Genomic DNA, 20,025 nt, shown 5'->3' with positions numbered 1-20,025 from the left:
AGGCTGCTCTGTCTATTCAATGACCTGACCATGGAAGTACTATGTTTAACTGCGAATGCGATGTAGCCTATGAGAATCGCTGGCATAATTCAAGGGGAATTAGCTCAAATGGTAGAGCGCTCGCTTAGCATGCGAGAAGTAGCGGGATCGATGTCCGCATTCTCCAAATAGTTTTAATGTATCTGCGTATTTAGTCCCAACGCATTATGGAGATAATTACAAAGTGTGACAATTCTTTTATCAGAGTTGCCTGCCCTACATGTGTATTTTAAAGCAAAATCTCCTAATTTGTAATATTCCCCAGGCTGACAAACTGCAGTGCACCCTCCATCGTATGCCTTCCGAGAAGCACAAACAGAGATTTTTTATATTTTTTGTAGCAATGAAAGAAGTTGTCTTATTTGGGAATAAATATAAATGGCTTGGTTTGCTTGCATTGGTTTGCATACATGTAATTGTGATTACAGACTTTCCTGCCCAGTGTTGCTTTTTAGATGTGGTCTCAGGTTCGGCTGAGCAGGTTGGTCTCTGTGGCGCAATCGGTTAGCGCGTTCGGCTGTTAACCGAAAGGTTGGTGGTTCAAGTTCACCCAGGGACGGTGCTTTTGGCATTTCTTAATCACATGAGAAAATGGCACTCTGCTACAATATTATTTCCTCCAATTACACTGAAGAAGAAAATGTGCTCTGTTTTTTAGTTCAAAATACTACAAAACAAAAAATTCTTGCTGTTTGCCGAAACCCGGGATCGAACCAGGGACCTTTAAATCTTCAGTCTAACGCTCTTCCAGCTGAGCTATTTCGGCTTGACAAGCCTCCTTTCTCGAGATAACATTATTTTTTAGAAATGTTGTTATATAATTAAGTACATTCCTAAACACTCCGATAGTAACATATATAATCTCAAAGCGCTATAATTTATTTCAACTCTTATGAAAGACAAGTATCCTTGAGCATTACATCATCCCTTGATTGCGAAATGTAATATTAATTAATTGTGTATTTGTAATTAAGAAATGCAGCTACCTTATAATTATTTATGAAAGATTATAAAAATCAAACACTGCTACCAACTCCTGTGTGGAATTTCATAGAAAATTGCACTAATAATTTAGAAGCTTTATTCCTATATATTTCATGGTAATACTGACAATCCTTTATCAAGTTCACTGTACCTGTGTATTTGCATGGTCCAGTGTAAGAAGGTACGATTTTTCTGGAGTTCTTGGTTGCTCAGTTCAGCACCAGTCATCAGAGCTGAAAAACAACAGCAATAGGTACCTGGTATGGTAACTGGACCACATGTCATTTATATCAACTGACTGTTTTCCTCCAAATATAATAATGCCAGTATTTGATATGTGTATACTAGAACATTCATTATATAGCACCCAAGTTCAAATCACACCATCAGTTATAAAAATGCATTGTAATAGATACTGAAATTAGCACTGAAAGGGAGACCTATAAAGTAGTTATAATGTGAAGATCATTATTTTTATAAGCATTGATTCAAATTTGAACTTACATGGTTGAACCTTCTGGGGCGATACCAGCTTATGGATCACTTTGTATAAGTCAGGTTGAGTCTGCCATCAGCCTTTCTTCTAAACAAGGGTTCCATCTGAACCTGAAAAAAGAGCATTTGTGACAGAATAGCAAGGTTGCAGTTAAACTAAAGACCTCAATTAAACAAATAGCCTAAACACAAAATAGTCACAATGGCCAAATAAAAGGTTTCTACACAAAACAACAAGAAATCAAAAAAGGGGTTCACTGGGTGAAAACAAATAAACACTACTATACAATGACAAAAGGGACTTACTGTTGAAAAAAGAGAGATTATTTAAAAAAAAAAAGCATGGAGTACCCATGTTCACATTTTTTAAGAATTGCTTTCAAAACAAGATCATTTTTCAATGAAAACTAAATTAAACTTAAAAACCTGAAGTTAAATACAGTACTATAACGTTCATGGATACATAATTAAAAATAAATGATAGAAAAACACAGTGTATCCTATCCTATCAATGTACAATGCACTATTCTGGTACTATAATGCAGTACCACCATGATAATACGATTGTACTTTTTATTTCTAAGAAGTATCCTGGTATCTACAGTATAATGCAACACTACACCACGGTACTATATGGTACTATTTATTTTACCATGGTACGATTTCTGTTGTCCCGGATACAAGTATTACAGCACCATTACAACGGACAAATATATTAAATATAATTGCGCTTTGGATAAAACAGTCCCTCAAACAAGTTTCTAGCTGTCGTAAATATTACATTTTTTAACACTCAGAACTGACACCTATTGTAAAAATGTCAATCGTGTATTTTTATTGATAATATTACAAAACATAGAGTTTACTATCCGCGCATTTCTACAGCTGACATTTGTAATACGAACATATATTATTATTGGCATTTTTTTAATTTTTGGTGACTATACGTACAGTACTAGTGACAATTAAAATAATAGTGTAATAAAATTCTTCCCTTCAGATGATTGTATTTTGAAATAAACCAAAAGTCTTCACGATTCAATAATCTCCCGCCGTTGAGAACGCGCAGGATTCTTGGGAGTTCTACGAGATCTGATTGGATAATTCCGTCACTTCATTCTTGGTAGCTCTGCGAAATCTGATTGGCTCGCTCCTGGTCAATTCTTGGTAGTGACACGGGCTATGATTGGTCAAAACTACCAAGATCTTCCCAAGATTGCAGATCGGGTGGGAGGGAGAGCTGGCCGGGCTGGGGGGCGCACAGAAATGCACAGCTGAACAGAACACCCCCCCTCAGACATGTGCTGTCTATTCACGGGAACACACCACTGAACCAGTTAGTTCAGATGAGCGCTGGATACACAATAAACAATCTGACAATTTCACAAATAAACCCGTTTGTGTTCAAACCTATGAGAGGTGGAATGTAACAAAAATGTGAACTGCAAAAGCCAGAGCGTCAAACATCAACGACAAAGTTCAACATTTGAATTGAAATAACAGCTGTCAAATAAACAAAGCTCAACCCTCGAAGATAATATGCCAAATTGAAAATGATGAACACACTAATTGAATTAATTATACATAAAATAATGAATGTAATTAAGCTCAATAATTGAAATGGGAACTTGAAATCTTAAATAAATTGATTACAATTCAAATTTCCAGCACGCCATCTGATTTGTGTTTAGTCTGTTCTAAATCAATACTGCGCGTTGTATTTCAGGTTAAGCGCTGTGCTTTCCATTTGCCACTTGGTCATTCTATTCCCCGGGACTGCCCCTGTCATGGCAAATCTGACATGCTAAAGAGATGCTTTGCACTGTTTCTTAAATCAAGTGGCCTCAAATAAACTGTCTACTTTAATCTCTGCTTAGCCTACCTATCAGTCTGGTGAAATTGTAAAAATGTGTAATTGACTTGTGGATGTTCACATCAGAACTCGAGCTGTCATTCTCGTCCCCTCAAACTGGCGCATGCAACACATCTGCCTGGATTCCTGCATGATATAAATGTGTTTCTTCATTTGCGCGGCCTGCTTTTTATTATTCATTGGGGTTTGTTTACTACACGCCTCCATAGCTGAGCCTTTAATCAGACAGTCCTTGTAGGTGACAGTCCAGTTTGATCCGCACGTACTTCTGCCAAACTTCAATTCAAAGTACATTCTTCTAAATGGGTTGTAATATAATTTAAAAAGTATTATTATTATTATTATTATTATTATTATTATTATTATTATTATTATTATTATTATTATTATTATTATTATTATTATTAGTTTTAATTAACGTACTGATTGCAAATTAGAGGACTAATATGAAAGAGGTGCGTGCATCAATTGCAGCTAATTAGCTCCCATTAGCACCTGAACCTCTTTATAACCCCATTGCTCTCTAAGGAACCCCAAATTCAGCTACTGACGGGTTTGTTTTTATTATTGTTTCTTTATAACGGTGAAAGAAGTTCACGGTCGGGGCTGCCTTGGATTTAATGATGCCGTGTTGTCTTAGATTTGGGTAATTGTTGATCTTTTCTCTTCTTTAGAAACGTTCATTTTATTGTGTGTTTCTCATTTGCGTCTCTTTTTTTCCAATGCAGAATAACATTGCTGTTGGCAGTGTTAGTCACTGAAGTTTGGACGCAGAACCCCCCTCTAGGTACGATAACGGTCGCTTCAGCAGAGCTGTCCTTTCAGCTTCCTGTTTATTTGCCGGTTTTGTGTTTTCATGTATCGTTGTCTTCTGCAGGCTTGGTGAGGACAGAATGTCAAGGGAGTGTTATGATGATGATGTTGGAGAAGTCTTTTGTTGGAAAGTATTTTCGCATCAATGTGATTGGTGAGTGATCAATTTTCTTGAATGGAAAGCTTTTGATGTACAAAGCCTGTTGACTCGTAATGTAATAACCTGAATTAAGTACAGAGCACTCCTGCGCTGTATGGCAGCAACCAGGCTTTGTTTTTGTAGGATGCAGGGTATGAAAGGCTCTTGCGTTAGTTTTAGAAGCATGTTGCTGATCTCACTAAGTAGACCTGTGCTGCTACAACCTTAGTCAATTTGTTGACTGCAAGTGCGCAGAAATAGACATCATTTACTCTAAACCCACTGTTCCAAATGGGTGTATAATTCTACTTGTATGAATCGTTTTTATAAAATTGCATTTAGTAGATGGAATAGTTATGACAATTTCAATAAGTAGATGGAACGGGGCGGTGGGGGTGTTCACTTTGTTATATCTCTACCTTGCTTGATCACGTGTACAGTTTAAGGCCAACTTAATTTCTTTCCATAGACAATAAGGGGGCGCTTGTGTCCCTCTCTCCAAGACTGGCTGCACAGTGTGGATATAGCTTAACCGTTGACTTCTTGGGAAATGCCAAGTTCCTTGCTTCTGTGCTGAGCTGCTTTGCTCAGAACACAGTGAGTCATCATTTTATTTCTTGTAAACTTGTTTCTAATGGTGACATGCTGGGACTAACTTTAGCCTTTGTTTCCAGAATGATGAGACCTACAAGCTGACAGTACAAATCAGTGTCTTCTCAAACAGTGCTATGACTTCAGCTTCCTCCTATGTTCAGAGCATGACATGACATGGGCAGAGAGGGAGGTTCTTTGTGAAAGAAACTACATGGAGGTAAGGGCTGTCAGGATGTGATAATGCTGTTCAGTATAACTTGTTGGGTTGTGTGGGTATTTAATTGTCACTACAGAAGTGCTTCACTCATGACTAATGTGAATTCTCTTTAGGTTTCTGTGAGAAGAGGTGTGCCACTTATTGAGCCCAACTTTGTTCAAGATGATCCTGATTGGTCCCTAGCATACCCTGAGGTAGAATCATGTGACTTTGCATTTGCTTCATTCACGTGCCCTTGGTCTTGCCTATTGAAGTCTACTCTACTGTCTCATCTAGAGGAAGCAAAATCTAACGGCCCCCTTAACTTTAACCTGTCTCCCAATTGGGTGGCCATATTGGAATTGTGTGACATTTAAGGCATTGGCTTTGCATGCATGTATTCTGTGATTGCTTTGATAGAAATTGATTGTGGAGAAATTAACCCTTTCTTGTTGGTGTAAGCCTTGTATTTCAACCACTGAGGTAGTGGCTTCATATGTGCAGGGTTATAAATCCTTCATGATAAATATGTCCTGATTTACCTTTTTGAGGACTGCTGCATAGGTGCAATTTCAGGTATTGTCCTAAAGTTTGGTACACTGATGTATTAAGGTGCAGTACAAATGAATGGCTGTAAACTCTGCCTGTATCGGATCCAGACCACATGCTTTCACGTAGGCTCTTTCGTATGCAGTTGTATTTGAGGATTTACTCTGTTATATTAGAGATGCCCGGTGAACATAGAACAGTTTGAGTGATACATTGTTAAACTTTCACCTTTCAGTTTTAGTTCCTGTTTATTAAACATGACATCTGTTATGACAAATCCTTTAGACTGGGGATGCTTTGTGTTCAAACTCCCTAATCTAATGAGATTTTCTTCTGCTAGGCAACTGCTGCTGACAACAGCATCTGGAAAATTGTGTTCCATCTCCCAGCAAATAGAAAGACAACTATGACTGTTGCTCAGGCCATAACAAATGGCTATGGCATAAACACTACACCAACTCGAATTCTGGTTAGAGCTGCATACAACTCCACAGAAAGCCAGCCTCAGGTGGTAAGTAGTCTAGGCTTCATTGTTGTCTAGTACAGTATATCCAGACTATGAAGGTAGATTTAGTCTTGCTTTTGTTTTAGTAAAAGTTCCCCCTCCCCTCCAACAGATCCAAACTGTACCAATGGCTGTGCTAAGATCAACCACCTTTTATAAGCAAAGATGGATGGTCATGATGGTGGACACTGCAGTTACATGTCCTACTGGTGAGTAAGCTTATGGAGGGCAACGGTGCTCAAGAACTGTTCTAGGTTTCAGTATGAATTTTCTATACCAAGTCTATGGTGTTCTTTTCTGTCAGATGGAACAGCCTTCACAGAACAGATGATTACATGGAATGTTCCTCGTGTTCTGCCTCCTCTTGTTCCAACACCACAAATTACTACCCTTGATGTTCAAATGGGAGTTAATGGCCGCAAGCTTGACCCTCCAACGATTCATAATAGAGATTATAAACTGGATGTCGGTCCCCAGCTAATCGCTGTAAAAATTCCTGTGGGAGCTGATGGTGGATATTACAAGGTATGTAGAAGTTCAACATCTTCTAAATCCTTCTCATTTCAAAGCTTTCTTCCTAAGATGCTTCTGTGCTTTCAGAGCCATGCATTGGACAACACCTATGTGATCTCTTACTCTATTGAACCAATGCTGGAGCATACCTGGCAAGATGGGCCTGAGAAGACCAAGTACACAGTACTTCATCCAATAACCACTCCTTTCATGCCTCGGCCACCAGTTGTCACAAACAGTATGTAGAACTTGTCCACATGCAGTAAATCAAAGGGATTTGTTGCAGTGCTCCACTTCATATCCTTCATTTTAACTGCATGTTTTAATTTCAGACACTGTTCCTAAAGCCAGAGTGTTCAATGTGACCCTGGGGACATTCCTGCCTGATGTGGAGCTGGTCAAAATTATAGTTGGACCAGAGACGTTAACTGTGCCAGAAGCCAACCTAAAAGGTTATAATGTCCAGGAGCATGTCTTTCCCAATGGATCCAAGACCTACACTCTCCAGGTGCCATTTGAGGACCCCAATGTGAAGCAAAAGGTAACATCCCACCTGTTCAACCATCCAATTGCCCTTTGAAAACACTTGCTTCCTGTGGACGTGTTGCTTGCTGTTTGACTTTGGGTTTAATACTACAAACCCTTTCTCTTTCAGGTAACTCCTCCAGACACCAGAACCTACATTCTGCCCCTGACCTACTTGCTGAATATAGTGCCAGAGAATACACCCTTTACTCATCCTGCTGTAGTTGAAGCCATTCTCAAAGACATCAGTAAGTGCCTGACTATTTGGTCTACAACTACCCTTTTCTAACCAATCCAGTCCATTGCCCTGACAACTGCTCTTCCTCTTGCAGTTCCACCTACAGTAACTGGCTACTGTGATGGTGCTGCATTCTATACCATGGTAACATATGGCAACATGGGTCGCAACTGGATTCCTTTTGTGGGCTCAAGAGAACTTGGTGGAAGTCTGCTTGCCCTGTACAAGTATAATGCCAACTCTACCAATTTCTGGATGACTGTCCCATACAATTCAGTTGATGCCACATATGAAGTAAGTGATGGAACTTTAAAATGTGTTTAGCTGTTTGGGTTCAACACATTACTGACCTGATGTATTGTCTCTGTAGGTGATCAGTTCTTCAGGCATCAGAAGCAGGCTTGACTTGACCTTGAAAGATATTGGGACCATGGTTGTGGTGGCTGACTTCTCCCTGTCCTGCAGTTTCCCTACAAAGATGATTGGTAACTCTTCTGTGAACAAAGCATTCTTTAGAATAGCTGCTTTTGAGATTGGCACAAGGCTGCATGAATTGGTATTGAAGCTATAATCTGTTTCCTTAACCTGGCTCCAAATGCTGTGTTTTCAGATTGCTTCACCAATGGCACTATGGCAGCTCTTGCTGTGAAAGTGGAATCTGTCCCCAGCTTGTCTCCAAGTCAACTAACTCTAAGGGATCCAAGTTGCCGGCCTCTTCAGTCTGATGCTATCAATGCGCTTTTCTACTTCAATGTCAACTCCTGTGGCACAACTAGAAGGGTTAGTATTGACACATTTAAAACCATATTTTGAGGAGGTTCAACATATTGACAAGGTGGCCCCAACACCCCTGGATCAAAGGAGGTTCAACATATTGACAAGGTGGCCCCAACACCCCTGGATCAATCTGGGGAGCCATGGTGACCTGTGTTTCTATCCGCTGAATTACTTGCATGAATTGTGGACATCTGAAGGATGCCACCTTTGTATTGAACTGCTTGTCCAGTTGACAAAGGTGTTGACACATGACATGACTATTGGTTATGGCATTGCATGTGCTGCCTAGAGACCTTTTGGGTCAATTGCAGTGAACTGGAAGGAGCATACTTACTGGGGTGATCCCTTGGTGAGGCCGGGACTAAACTAATACACGAGTTGATACCAATTGCAGTTCAAGAGTCACCAGCTGTGTATTCAAACATATATTTGCAACAAATCCAAAATAACTGCTGTTGCCCTCCTAGAGGTTATTAAAACAATACCATATTAGTCTAGCAGTTTCTGTAGACAGGCTTGAGGTATCATACTAACTGTAACAATCATGAGGTCCCAAAAAAGTGTTCAATTATGAAATTGCAATATTCATTACCATTTTTATTTTTTAAAATGTGAAATTGGTACTAGGTTACACAGCTGGGGATGATCCAGAGTACCATATTAGCTAGTCTGCAACTTGGTATGCAGCTCCAAACTAAATCTACAAGTTCATTGCAACCTGGGTCTTTGATTTCTCTTCCAGTTTGACAACAACCTCCTGACTTATGAGAATGAAGTGCTGTTCACATCTTACCGGTAAGGATTGCAATCAAATTGAGTATCCTTGTGGTTGAGGCTGAAACTCTCCTAACCCCATCTCCTCTTTCCAGGTTGAGAGTTGCCTGTCACTATCTGGTCAATGACACCAAGGTAGTACAGTTCTTGTACCAGAATAATCCTGCACCTGTAGTCCAGCCTGGCGTGGGGGACCTTGCAGTCATCATGCAGCTTGCATTGGGTAGGACTTGGCAATTGAAATAATATAGATGCTCTAGTAGCGTGTTTCCACCTATAAAATTCTCCCTTGCATCTCTGCAGATTCCACCTACAACAACTTCTATGGAGCTCGGGATTACCCTGTTGTGAAGTACTTGCGAAGACCCTTGTATTTTGAGGTAGAGCTCCTGTACAGCAGGGATCCACAGGCTGAATTGTTTTTGGAGAACTGCTGGGCAACCTATTCTGCTGACAGGAATAGCTCTCCCAAGTGGGATGTTGTTGTGGATAGGTAAGATGCTGGAATATGATATTGCTGCTACAAAACCTAGGGATTGGGGTTGTGGCTGATGTGCTCCTGACCTTCTTTCTCTTTCTAGCTGTGAGAACTCTGCAGATGAGTACTTGACCATCTTTCACCCAGTCTCCAGCAATGCAAGAGTGCTGTTCCCTTCCCATCTGAAGAGGTTTGAAGTGAAAATGTTTTCCTTCACAAGCGGCCGGGATGCACTGAAAGGACAGGTAAAGTGGAGTGTTGGTATGGGGATCTTGTACCACAATGCATGGTTTGGATTGTTTTGCAAGCAGCAAATAATCACTGTGCTCAAATCTTTAGTGAGTTGGAATGAAAACATATAACTGCACATTTGCAAGAAACACTTACTATGATGCAATATATTTTTTTCAATTCAGTAATCCTCATTGGATGATGGTACTGCCTGATCTATTGATGCTAGTTTTGCATGACAAGGTGTGCTGTCTTTCAGATTTACTTCCACTGCAGTGTTGTGATATGTGATTCAAACCGGCCATCAGACAGCCTCTGTAGCAGACGGTGCATTCCAGGGAAACAGAGGCTTGGTAAGAGCTCTGTCTGTTGGGGGGGAGGGGGGGGCATTTTGCATTCATTTTTGTCCATTTGTTTTGATGGACTCCTCCTAATTCCTCCTGTAGGTCGCAGTGCTGAAGGGATGGATGGTGGTGCAGTAAAGGCATTTGTGTCTTCTGGCCCAATTGAGCTGAAGAGAGATGGATCCCTTCACTTTATGCCTAGAAGCGGTAATATGCATGATGTGAACACAATTGCAGTTCAAGTAAAATATAACTAACTCTTTATATTCCACTAACTATTTCTTCTTTTGCAGGCCAATTCAATGTGTGGTCCCTTCTGGGAGCTGCAATGGGTGTGTGTTCAGTGGTTGTCTTTGTAGCTGGAGTTGTATCTTTCTGGAAAATGCCAAAAAGTGTGTATTGATAAATAAAAAAAATCTTGCTTGTAAAGGCTGTTTGGATTGTGTTTTTTTTTTTTTTTTTTTTGGTGGGTGCTTGACTAATTCTACATAGATTTATATATTGGTGTGTCAGAATGGCCATGTTAATGGGATTCTCTCCTCTTACTGCATTGAATGCTTTGCTTGTTTCCTGATCAGGCCATTCTCAATATGGTGTGTTACTCAAGGACCCTTCATTAATTCATTGTGAACCCGGGGCAAAGACTTTCCTCCTCCATGGAGCTGCAACCCTATTTATATATTCCTTCTTGCTTTGACATGCTACTTTCAGTATGCAAGTTTAGGGTGAAATTATCTACACTCCTTATATATAATACCATGTTATCGCATCACAAAAAGTGTGTAGATTTATATGGGACGAATATGTTTGTTTATTGTTACGAATGCAAGTATGTATTCTTTTTGTTCACTCCGGTTTATACATCTTTTACTGGAAGTGGTCCCTGGTGAGAGCTCCAAGTAAGGTATTAGTTTAGCTTTTCAGTTTTAACACTGTGTACAAATGAGTCTTTTATTGTACTCGAGGAATTGGTTCAACAAACCACTACTTAACAACATGTTCTCTTCATGTTTGTTTTCACTGTGGTGTATATAGTCTGTTACTGGATAAACTCCTTTCACGGAACACGTTCCATAACAAACCGGTACATCCGATGCGGGGAATCTTTAGATCCGCGCACCAGTCCGAACCAGAAGTTCCATTCTTTGAGCTGCTTGGAGAAAAAGACACAGGAAAACAGGATTACACACATATATATATACAGAGAGAAAGAGAGCGCTGAGTTATTGGAACTGAATTCACTACACTGGAAACCCCGTGTGTAGTACGGGGGGGTGTAATGTGTTTATTATACAGAGGACGGCGAGACTCGATCAGACACAGGCACATTCATATTATTAAACCTGCTATCAGACTCTCCGGCTCCGTCACTCTGAGTGCTCTTTGAAACAGACTGGGTTTGTATTTATATTCATGTTGGGTTAATCAGAGATGATTATCGGCTGCCAGTCTGTAGTACTACCGGAGATTTTAATTGCACAGTTTGTACCGCTCTGTGCAGCGCCGTCCTGTTTGTAACACGGTACGTGAACTGCATTCTGCTAAACAAAACATCACAACAGCAGCAGCAGCTCCATCTACTGGACAAGACCCAGACATACACGTTGAAACAATTATCCAGTTCAATATCTACAAAGCCTAAACAAGAAACTATTAGCGAAGCCCCGAAAAAGAAAATATTATACAAAACGGTTTAAAGTCAAATGTTTAATTGTTAATCTAACCATTTTTAGTTACTGTGGAACTACTTCTCTCAGTGGAAGGCGACACAAATAAAAATTATTAAAAAAAGGTTTAAAGTCTTCTTTATTTACCAACAACACCACACTCCTAGACCCATTTAATAATAGCAATAATACACTCCAGGGTCTGTGTGTTATCATGAGATATATCACCACTTCCTGGCCTCCCAACGCACCCAAGGCGTGGTGATATTACCTCATGATAACACACACACCCTGTCGTGTATTACTGCTTCATTAATGTAGTCATTAGGTTTATATGTCACATTCCTTTGTTGTCACTGTATTGATTTAGATATTCGGGTTGGATCCTCGGAAGCCAGCGGAACTCCAGCGTTTCTCCGACAACCACTGATAACCCCTCCCGTGATGATCGGCGCTGCCATGACAACCCATGACATCACCCGCACAAGTTACAACACGTCGAGTCATTTTTTGTAGCACAGTATTAACGTGTTATTGTTTTCACAAAATAACATCAATAAGATTATCAGATCACCTGCTAGTGTGTACTAAACAAAACCTCAAATATCACTGAATTGATACAGAGACAAGCCGTGCCACCAGCAAGGGGTTAAAATGAAATTAATAAATAAATTACGACATGAAACAAGAATACATGTGGGTGTATTTTAATCAAAAATCCATGCATCCATAATTCTGATTATTTATCTAAATAATCTCACAGCTAATTCTTTACAAATGATCAATTTCTATCTCGGAGTGCTAATGTGGTGTATAGTTTAATATATTAATGGATTTTAGAAATCATCTATGCTAGTCTGCCCCTCAAACAGTTTTAAATATAATTTAGATTTAAATGGCAGGTAGTATATAAATCAATTTCTAAAAAAGGTTGCAATTTAGATAGGCCTACGTATGAGCTACCAAAACGTATTTTTGTTTCATGTCGTTATTAATGTATTTACTTATTTCTTTGGTTAAACTTGAATCCAGCCTTACATTTTAACTTCTTGAAGTTACCACAGCGTGTCTATGTATGAATTACTGAAGAGTAATATTTGTGATTTGATTACTCTAGCAGATGAACTGATAATGTATGGATGTTATTTTGTGAAAACAAGACAATATTAAAAAAAGAAATACTTCAACATTTAATAAATAAATAAATTATACACTAAACTGAAGCACATTTGTTTAGTCTTAATATCATAACAAATATACTTATTATAAATACACACTTCCTTTTATTTGTTGGAAAACGGTCTGGAACTGAAATAAAGTATTTTTTTAATACAGTGTTATTTGAGTATTTAAAATATGGTCATCTTCAAAATTAAAATGCCAGCAACGGTGTGTTAATTTAACGAAGCGCCTAACGCCGCTCGGAACGTTCGCATTTTTAAATCCTAACGGTCTCTGCTCAGCTGAGTGGAATGTTCACGAACCGGTTGCCTAGCAGCGTCTCCCCCTCCTTCTCTGCCCCGCCCTCTCGCCCTCTCTCGTTGCTCCAGCTAGGAGTTCGAATTTAGCTTCGTTATATTAGCGCAACTCTTTACTAACTTTTACAAATTAGCTTATTAGGGGCTTCGTGTTTTTAAGATGGTTCAGGTGCAGTCCGGGCAGACTGACTGGAGCATCATTACAGTATATCGCACTGCTCTTTTTAATGCTAAATATGTATCTGGTATTCTAAGTATTATCTACAATTAATAATTGAGCTATATTCATATTCAGAATGTAATACAGTATTAAGACAGGGTCCAGTATTAGAGTTCCTTTAGCAGGCCACCATTTTAAACGCAATGATTCTCCCCTTGCTCTCCTCTTTAAGAGTTGCTGTAAGCTGTCTGTCCCACACCCCAGTTATTCCTGCAGACTTACATCAGTGTGTTTTAATGCCAGGCATTGTGGACCGACTTTATTAAAGCAAAATAAATTATTCAACTGTGCGGTCCCAGCCCGACTAGCTCTCCCTCCCACCCAGCCAAAAGGCGATGTTCATTCTTGGGAAGATCTTCGTAGGTTTGACCAGTCATAGCCTGTATCGTTACCAAGAATGAAGTGACGGAATTATCCAATCAGATCTCGTAGAACTACCAAGAATCCTGCGCGTTCTCAACGGCGGGAGATTATTGAATCGTGAAGACTTTTAGTTTATTTCGAAATACAATCATCTGAAGGGAAGAATTTTATTACACTATTATTTTAATTGTCACTAGTACTGTACGTATAGTAAGTAAAAAAATTAAAAATGCCAATAATAATATATGTTCGTATTACAAATGTCAGCTGTAGAAATGCGCGGATAGTAAACTCTATGTTTTGTAATATTATCAATAAAAATACACGATTTGACATTTTTACAATAGGTGTCAGTTCTGAGTGTTAAAAATGTAATATTTACGACAGCTAGAAACTTGTTTGAGGGACTGTTTTATCCAAAGCGCAATTATATTTAATATATTTGTCCGTTATAATGATACTGTAATACTTGTATCCGGGACAACAGAAATCGTACCATGGTAAAATAAATAGTACCATATAGTACCGTGGTGTAGTGTTGCATTATACTGTAGATACCAGGATACTTCTTAGAAATAAAAAGTACAATCGTATTATCATGGTGGTACTGCATTATAGTACCAGAATAGTGCATTGTACATTGATAGTGTAGGATACATTGTGTTTTTCTATCATTTATTTTTAATTATGTATCCATGAACGTTATAGTACTGTATTTAAATTTAGGTTTTTAAGTTTAATTTAGTTTTCATTGAAAAATGATCTTGTTTTGAAAGCAATACTTAAAAAACGTGAACATGGGTACTCCATGCTTTTTTTTTAAATAATCTCTCTTTTTCAACAGTAAGTCCCTTTTGTCATTGTATAGTACAGTGTTTATTTGTTTTCACCCAGTGAACCCCTTTTTGATTTCTTGTTGTTTTGTGTAGAAACCTTTTATTTGGCCATTGTGACTATTTTGTGTTTAGGCTATTTGTTTAATTGAAGTCTTTTGTTTAACCGCATCCTTGCTATTCTGTCACAAATGCTCTTTTTTCAGGTTCAGATGGAACCCTTGTTTAGAAGAAAGGCTGATGGCAGCTCAACCTGACTGATACAAAGTGATCCATAAGCTGGTATCGCCCCAGAAGGTTCAACCATGTAAGTTCGAATTTGAATCAATGCTTATAAAAATAATGATCTTCACATTATAACTACTTTATAGGTCTCCCTTTCAGTGCTAATTTCATTATCTATTACAATGCATTTTTATAACTGATGGCGTGATTTGAACTTGGGTGCTATATAATGAATGTTTTAGTATACACATATCAAATACTGGCATTATTATATTTGGAGGAAAACAGTCAGTTGATATAAATGATATGTGGTCCAGTTATCATACCAGGTACCTATTGCTGTTGTTTTTCAGCTCTGATGACTGGTGCTAAACTGAGCAACCAAGAACTCCAGAAAAATCATATCTTCTTATACTGGACCATGCAAATACACAGGTACAGTGAACTTGTTAAAGGATTGTCAGTATTACCATTAAAAATGTAGGAATAAAGCTTCTAAATTATTAGTGCAATTTTCTATGAAATTCCACACAGGAGTTGGTAGCAGTGTTTGATTTTTATAATCTTTCATAAATAATTATAAGGTAGCTGCATTTCTTAATTACAAATACACAATTAATTAATATTACATTTCGCAATCAAGGGATGATGTAATGCGCAAGGATACTTGTCTTTCATAAGAGTTGAAATAAATTATAGCGCTTTGAGATTATATATGTTACTATCGGACTGTTTAGAAATGTACTTAATTATATTACAACTTTTCTAAAAAGAATGTTATCTCGAGAAAGGAGGCTTGTCAAGTCAAAATAGCTCAGTTGGCTCTGCGTTAGACTGAAGAGCTAAAGGTCCCTGGTTCGATCCCGGGTTTCGGCAAACAGCAATAATATTTTTGTTTTGTATTATTTTGAACTAAAAAACAGATCACATTTTCTTCTTCAGTGTAATTGGAGGAAATAATAATGTAGCAGAGTGCCATTTTCTAATGTGATTAAGAAATGCAAAAAGCATCATCCCTGGGTGGGCTTGAACCACCAAACTTTCAGTTAACAGCCGAACGCGCTAACCGATTGCGCCACAGAGACCATCCTGCTCAGCTGAAACTGAGACCACATCTAAGAAGAAAGCAACACTGGGCAGGAAAGTCTGTAATCACAATTACATGTATTCAAACCAATGCAAGCAAACCAAGCCATTTATATTTATTCCCAAATAACACAAATTCTTTCATTGCTACAAAAAATATAAAAAATCTCCGCTTCTCGGAAGGCATACGATGGAGGGCGCACTGCAGTTTGTCAGCCTGGGGAATATTACAAATTAGGAGACTTTGCTTTAAAATACACATGTAGGGCAGGCGACTCTGTTAAAAAGAATTGTCACAATTTGTAATTATCTCCATAATGCGTTGGGACTAAATACGCAGATACATTAAAACTATTTGGAGAATGCGGGCATCGATCCCGCTACTTCTTGTATGCTAAGTGAGCGCGCTACCATTTGAGCTAATTCCCCTTGAATCATGCCCGTGATTCTCATAGGCTACATCACAGCTTGATATGAGCAATTCAGATTGTCATTGGCAATGCAGTCTGCCATTTGCAAATTCAAAAAATAAATTAATTAACTAAATAGCAGATATTTCGACTACAGGTATGTTTTCAATTTCTTCAAAAAGTAGTCTCAGCTCGTTGATTCAGTCGCTTTAAAATCCACCTCTGTGTCCCGATACAGCAGCGCTGTGTGCTGTGGCTCGAGCTTGTTTGACGAGACAGGCAATGCAAAAATGCCAAAATGCTTTTGTATCACATGACACACTTAAGGTATGCTTCAAAGACTTGGCTGTCTCAGGTTAATTTGTATTGTTAATGGAACACCTCGTTGTTGCCCAGTCATTGTATCATATGAAGTAGAGCTTGCCAGTTGGGGCCGACGGTCTGCCAATAAAAGTTAAGTCTATATTTGAAAGGGTCATTTCTAGAGAACATAACATTTTAAGTAGGCCTTGACTAATATTTCACTGGTTGCCTACGAGGGCTTGAGAGGCGAAAATTGGGAGTGAGATATTAAGAATGATTTCTCCGGTTGCTTAGAAGGCTTGGGAGGGGCGAGACATTTGAGAGTTTAAGAGTGAGAGGAGTTTGAGAGGGATGGCGAGATTGAGGGCTGGAGTTTGGGAATGGTGCTTAGTAACATTGAGGTTAGATACTGATAGCAGGACAAGATAGGGGGACGAAGAGTTTTCCCTTCTCGTCGGGTCAGGCAGCATGCTCTGGCCACTAGGTGATGTAGAGAGGGAGACACAAGAAGAGCAAAGGATTAGATATAAACACTTTCTGCTGGGTCAGGCAGCATCCTCCGACTGCTGGGTGGGGAACGGAGGAGGAACTGGTGCTGTATACCTGAGAGATAATTCCTGATGGAGGAAGGGGCCAGGTTAAGGGATAGCCTGAGGTCTGTCATAAAGGCAAGGAGGTGCTGAAGGTTATAGGAGGTGAGAGAGATACAAATCTGGGCACAGAATGTGGTGAAGAAAGACCAGGCAGTAGAATAAGAAGAGCAAGTGGAAGGGGCGAAGGCAATGCTCCCTGAAGCTGCAGGCCGACTCGGGGAGGCTGGAGAGTGTGGAGTTTAATGGAACACCAGCTGATTGAAAGGAGGAACTTGCCGCGGGTTGGGGTCTGCTTCTGGGACCGGGCTGTGAAACTTGTGGACCATCACACAACCTCCACCGTGTTTAACACTGGGCATGGTTAACTTTTTTTTTTTACTTCAAGGTGTAGTATTCTGTAGTAAAATTACTACAGCTGGCCAGTATCTGGGTGCACGGAATGGTTCACAAGACCTCGTGGTTGAAATGGCTTAACACTCCGAGTCTATTCATTGTATTCCCCTTGATGTCCTGGTAACTGTTGCCTTTTTTTTTTAAATCGGTAAATCACTGATGCTGTCATGGTAAATTCACAGGGTGCACTCTGTTCCTTCAGGAGTCCTGCAGAGGAAGTGCTTCACAAGAGCAGTTAAACATAGTACTTCCATGGTCAGGTCATTGAATAGACAGAGCAGCCTTTTCTGAGGGTAGAGATTAAAGAGTGAAGGATGTCTATTGATATAGGGAGCCAGGAGGGAGCAGCAGGGAGGGGGGGCTCTTGAGGATCTCTCTGAGTGTCAACAAACTGATGGGATGGATAGGAGTGTTGGAGAAGGGACGGAGATGAGGCGGCAGAAATACTGAATTCCAGAGATGTAGGCTTTAACGGTAGTGGGGGCTAAGTGAAGAGAATCCCTTGCATGGGCGATGGAGGCTACAATCCGCTGTTCATTAAATCGGAATGGGATGTATTTTGATTTGAGTGCAGAAAGTTGTAAATGTTTTCCATCCAGTGGTAAATGAAGATTTGGTCGCTGGGGCTGAGGCTGTGGCCATGTAGTGATGAGCAGATTGCAGAAGACTGGAGAGTGTTGTGTTTAGTTGAACGGCAGACGTTGGTGTTGCAATTATTAGCCTGGTCGAACAAAATAAGTCTTCAGTGTAATTTTAAACAAAGAGCGCTTTCCACGATTTAAGGTGCTTTACAGACTGAATATTGGAATTGGCAGCCGAAACTGGGGGATAAAACTGCTTGTGATCAGTGGGCAGGTTGCATACTTCGCATACCATATTTGGGAGAAAAGAAAACGGATCATCTCAACTGCAGCAGCTGTAGCAGAGTGGCATAGCAGAGTGGCGCAGCGGAAGCGTGCTGGGCCCATAACCCAGAGGTCGATGGATTGAAACCATCCTCTCCTCGCTTGTTTTTCTTCTGTTGGCAAAGTAGATTTTCTAAAATTTTACATTTCAATTTAGTGTGTGTATTTCATAAATGTTAATGTGTAGAAACAGCAGGTACGCAGCTTATCTGTCTCTACCCATAGAGGACGCATACATTTAAAAAAAAAAAAAATCTGAACACAAGGTGTGTTTATGTAATCTGATACGTTACATCTAGACTTAACTGTTACGGTTAACACAATTAGAGTAAGTTATCATAACAATAGAGTTAAAAGAACATTCAAATAAGATGCCAGTTAAAAATGCGCCAAAAATGACAAAGTAGCCTCAGATTAGGACAACAGCACTTAAAGGGTAAGAAACACATTTGCAGCAAAACCCTTGAAATGACCAGAGCCTTCCTCCTCCTGAATACTATGCAGGTGGGCGGGGACTGAAACCTCCCCCGGCTAGAGAGATTGGTGATTGGTTGTTTCTTTAAATTATTCATAGAGAGGTGCACCCTGGGTATTACTTATCTTCTCTTTTTTACATTAGACTTTAATTGAGTGGTTATTTCATTATGTGAATTTTGTGTTTGAAACGCATTGGCAATTATTAACATTACTATGAACAAGTGTTATACTAGAAAGGATCCTGAATCAGACACCATCACTGCAGTGATATATGCCGGGAGTAGGGAAGTTGTTTTCCCCTGTATTTGTTAAAACTATACTTTCAGGGATCATTTCTATAGTTTGTTTCTAGTGAAATGCGTTTCTAAAGTGTCTGGTCTCGCTAACCATGATGAGGAGTTACAGTGTTTTATTCTGAGCGTGAAGCGGGTCTTGAATGCTGCTTCACTGTAGCTGTTCTTGATCATTGATGACCGTTCTGCCCTCTTTTGAGGGAGGAGGAGAAAAACTCAGTCTGAGTGGTTTGTGATATTTTATAAATGGTAAATAAAAAATAAAAAGGAGTTTTATATTTGTTAGCATCGTGGTATATTGTATGTATTACAAAAGAAAGTTTCTTTAAGATAGGATATATTATCTAGTTTAAGTGTGTAGTGTTTGGAAAGCGGGTTATTAATATTAAATAACAGTGGATTCTTGTGTTTTAAGCGACGCCTAGTGGAAGAGAAGTTCATTACATGCATTTGCAGTCCGAAACTGGAGCAGAATATTCTATGTTACACTCACATTTAGCTGGAAACAGTATATTCTCATTAGAAACGACTGTTAGTATTTCAAGGAAACTGCAAGCAAGGACTAAAAACACCAGAATGAGTATGAGCTGGCTGAGGCTGAAGATGAAGGGCGTCCTTTGTTGAGGGTAAAATGGATAAATGTCATTGTAGAATGTCATCTTTCAATGAGCTGAAAACAAACACGGAACAGTGCAAACAGTTATTCAGTACT

General features: G+C 39.3%; 1 protein-coding gene and 2 non-coding genes across 3 annotated transcripts; 2 read left to right on the top strand and 1 right to left on the bottom strand.

Annotated features, from left to right (window-relative positions):
• Positions 1-732: 732 nt before the first annotated feature.
• Positions 733-805, bottom strand: trnaf-gaa (transfer RNA phenylalanine (anticodon GAA)). Its single transcript has one exon. It is a non-coding gene; the product is annotated as a tRNA-Phe (tRNA).
• A 7,034-nt stretch (positions 806-7,839) lies between these two features.
• LOC131703061 (zona pellucida sperm-binding protein 2-like) lies at positions 7,840-10,482 on the top strand. The gene is made up of 9 exons (XM_059005930.1): positions 7,840-7,948; positions 8,074-8,243; positions 8,983-9,035; positions 9,110-9,237; positions 9,318-9,507; positions 9,596-9,737; positions 9,983-10,076; positions 10,170-10,274; positions 10,361-10,482. The coding sequence occupies exons 1-9, from the start codon at positions 7,894-7,896 to the stop codon at positions 10,468-10,470; spliced, it is 1,047 nt and encodes a 348-aa protein (XP_058861913.1). The 5' UTR covers positions 7,840-7,893; the 3' UTR covers positions 10,471-10,482.
• Positions 10,483-19,330: 8,848 nt separating this feature from the next.
• LOC117965302 (small nucleolar RNA U3) lies at positions 19,331-19,543 on the top strand. The gene has a single exon (XR_004661425.2). It is a non-coding gene; the product is annotated as a small nucleolar RNA U3 (small nucleolar RNA).
• The last annotated feature ends 482 nt before the right edge of the window (positions 19,544-20,025 follow it).

This window comes from Acipenser ruthenus, chromosome 32 (assembly GCF_902713425.1).
Source record: "Acipenser ruthenus chromosome 32, fAciRut3.2 maternal haplotype, whole genome shotgun sequence".
Classification (NCBI taxonomy): Eukaryota; Metazoa; Chordata; class Actinopteri; order Acipenseriformes; family Acipenseridae; genus Acipenser; species Acipenser ruthenus.
Note: the sequence above shows the minus strand (reverse complement) of the source record. Positions and strands in the feature narration are given on the sequence as shown.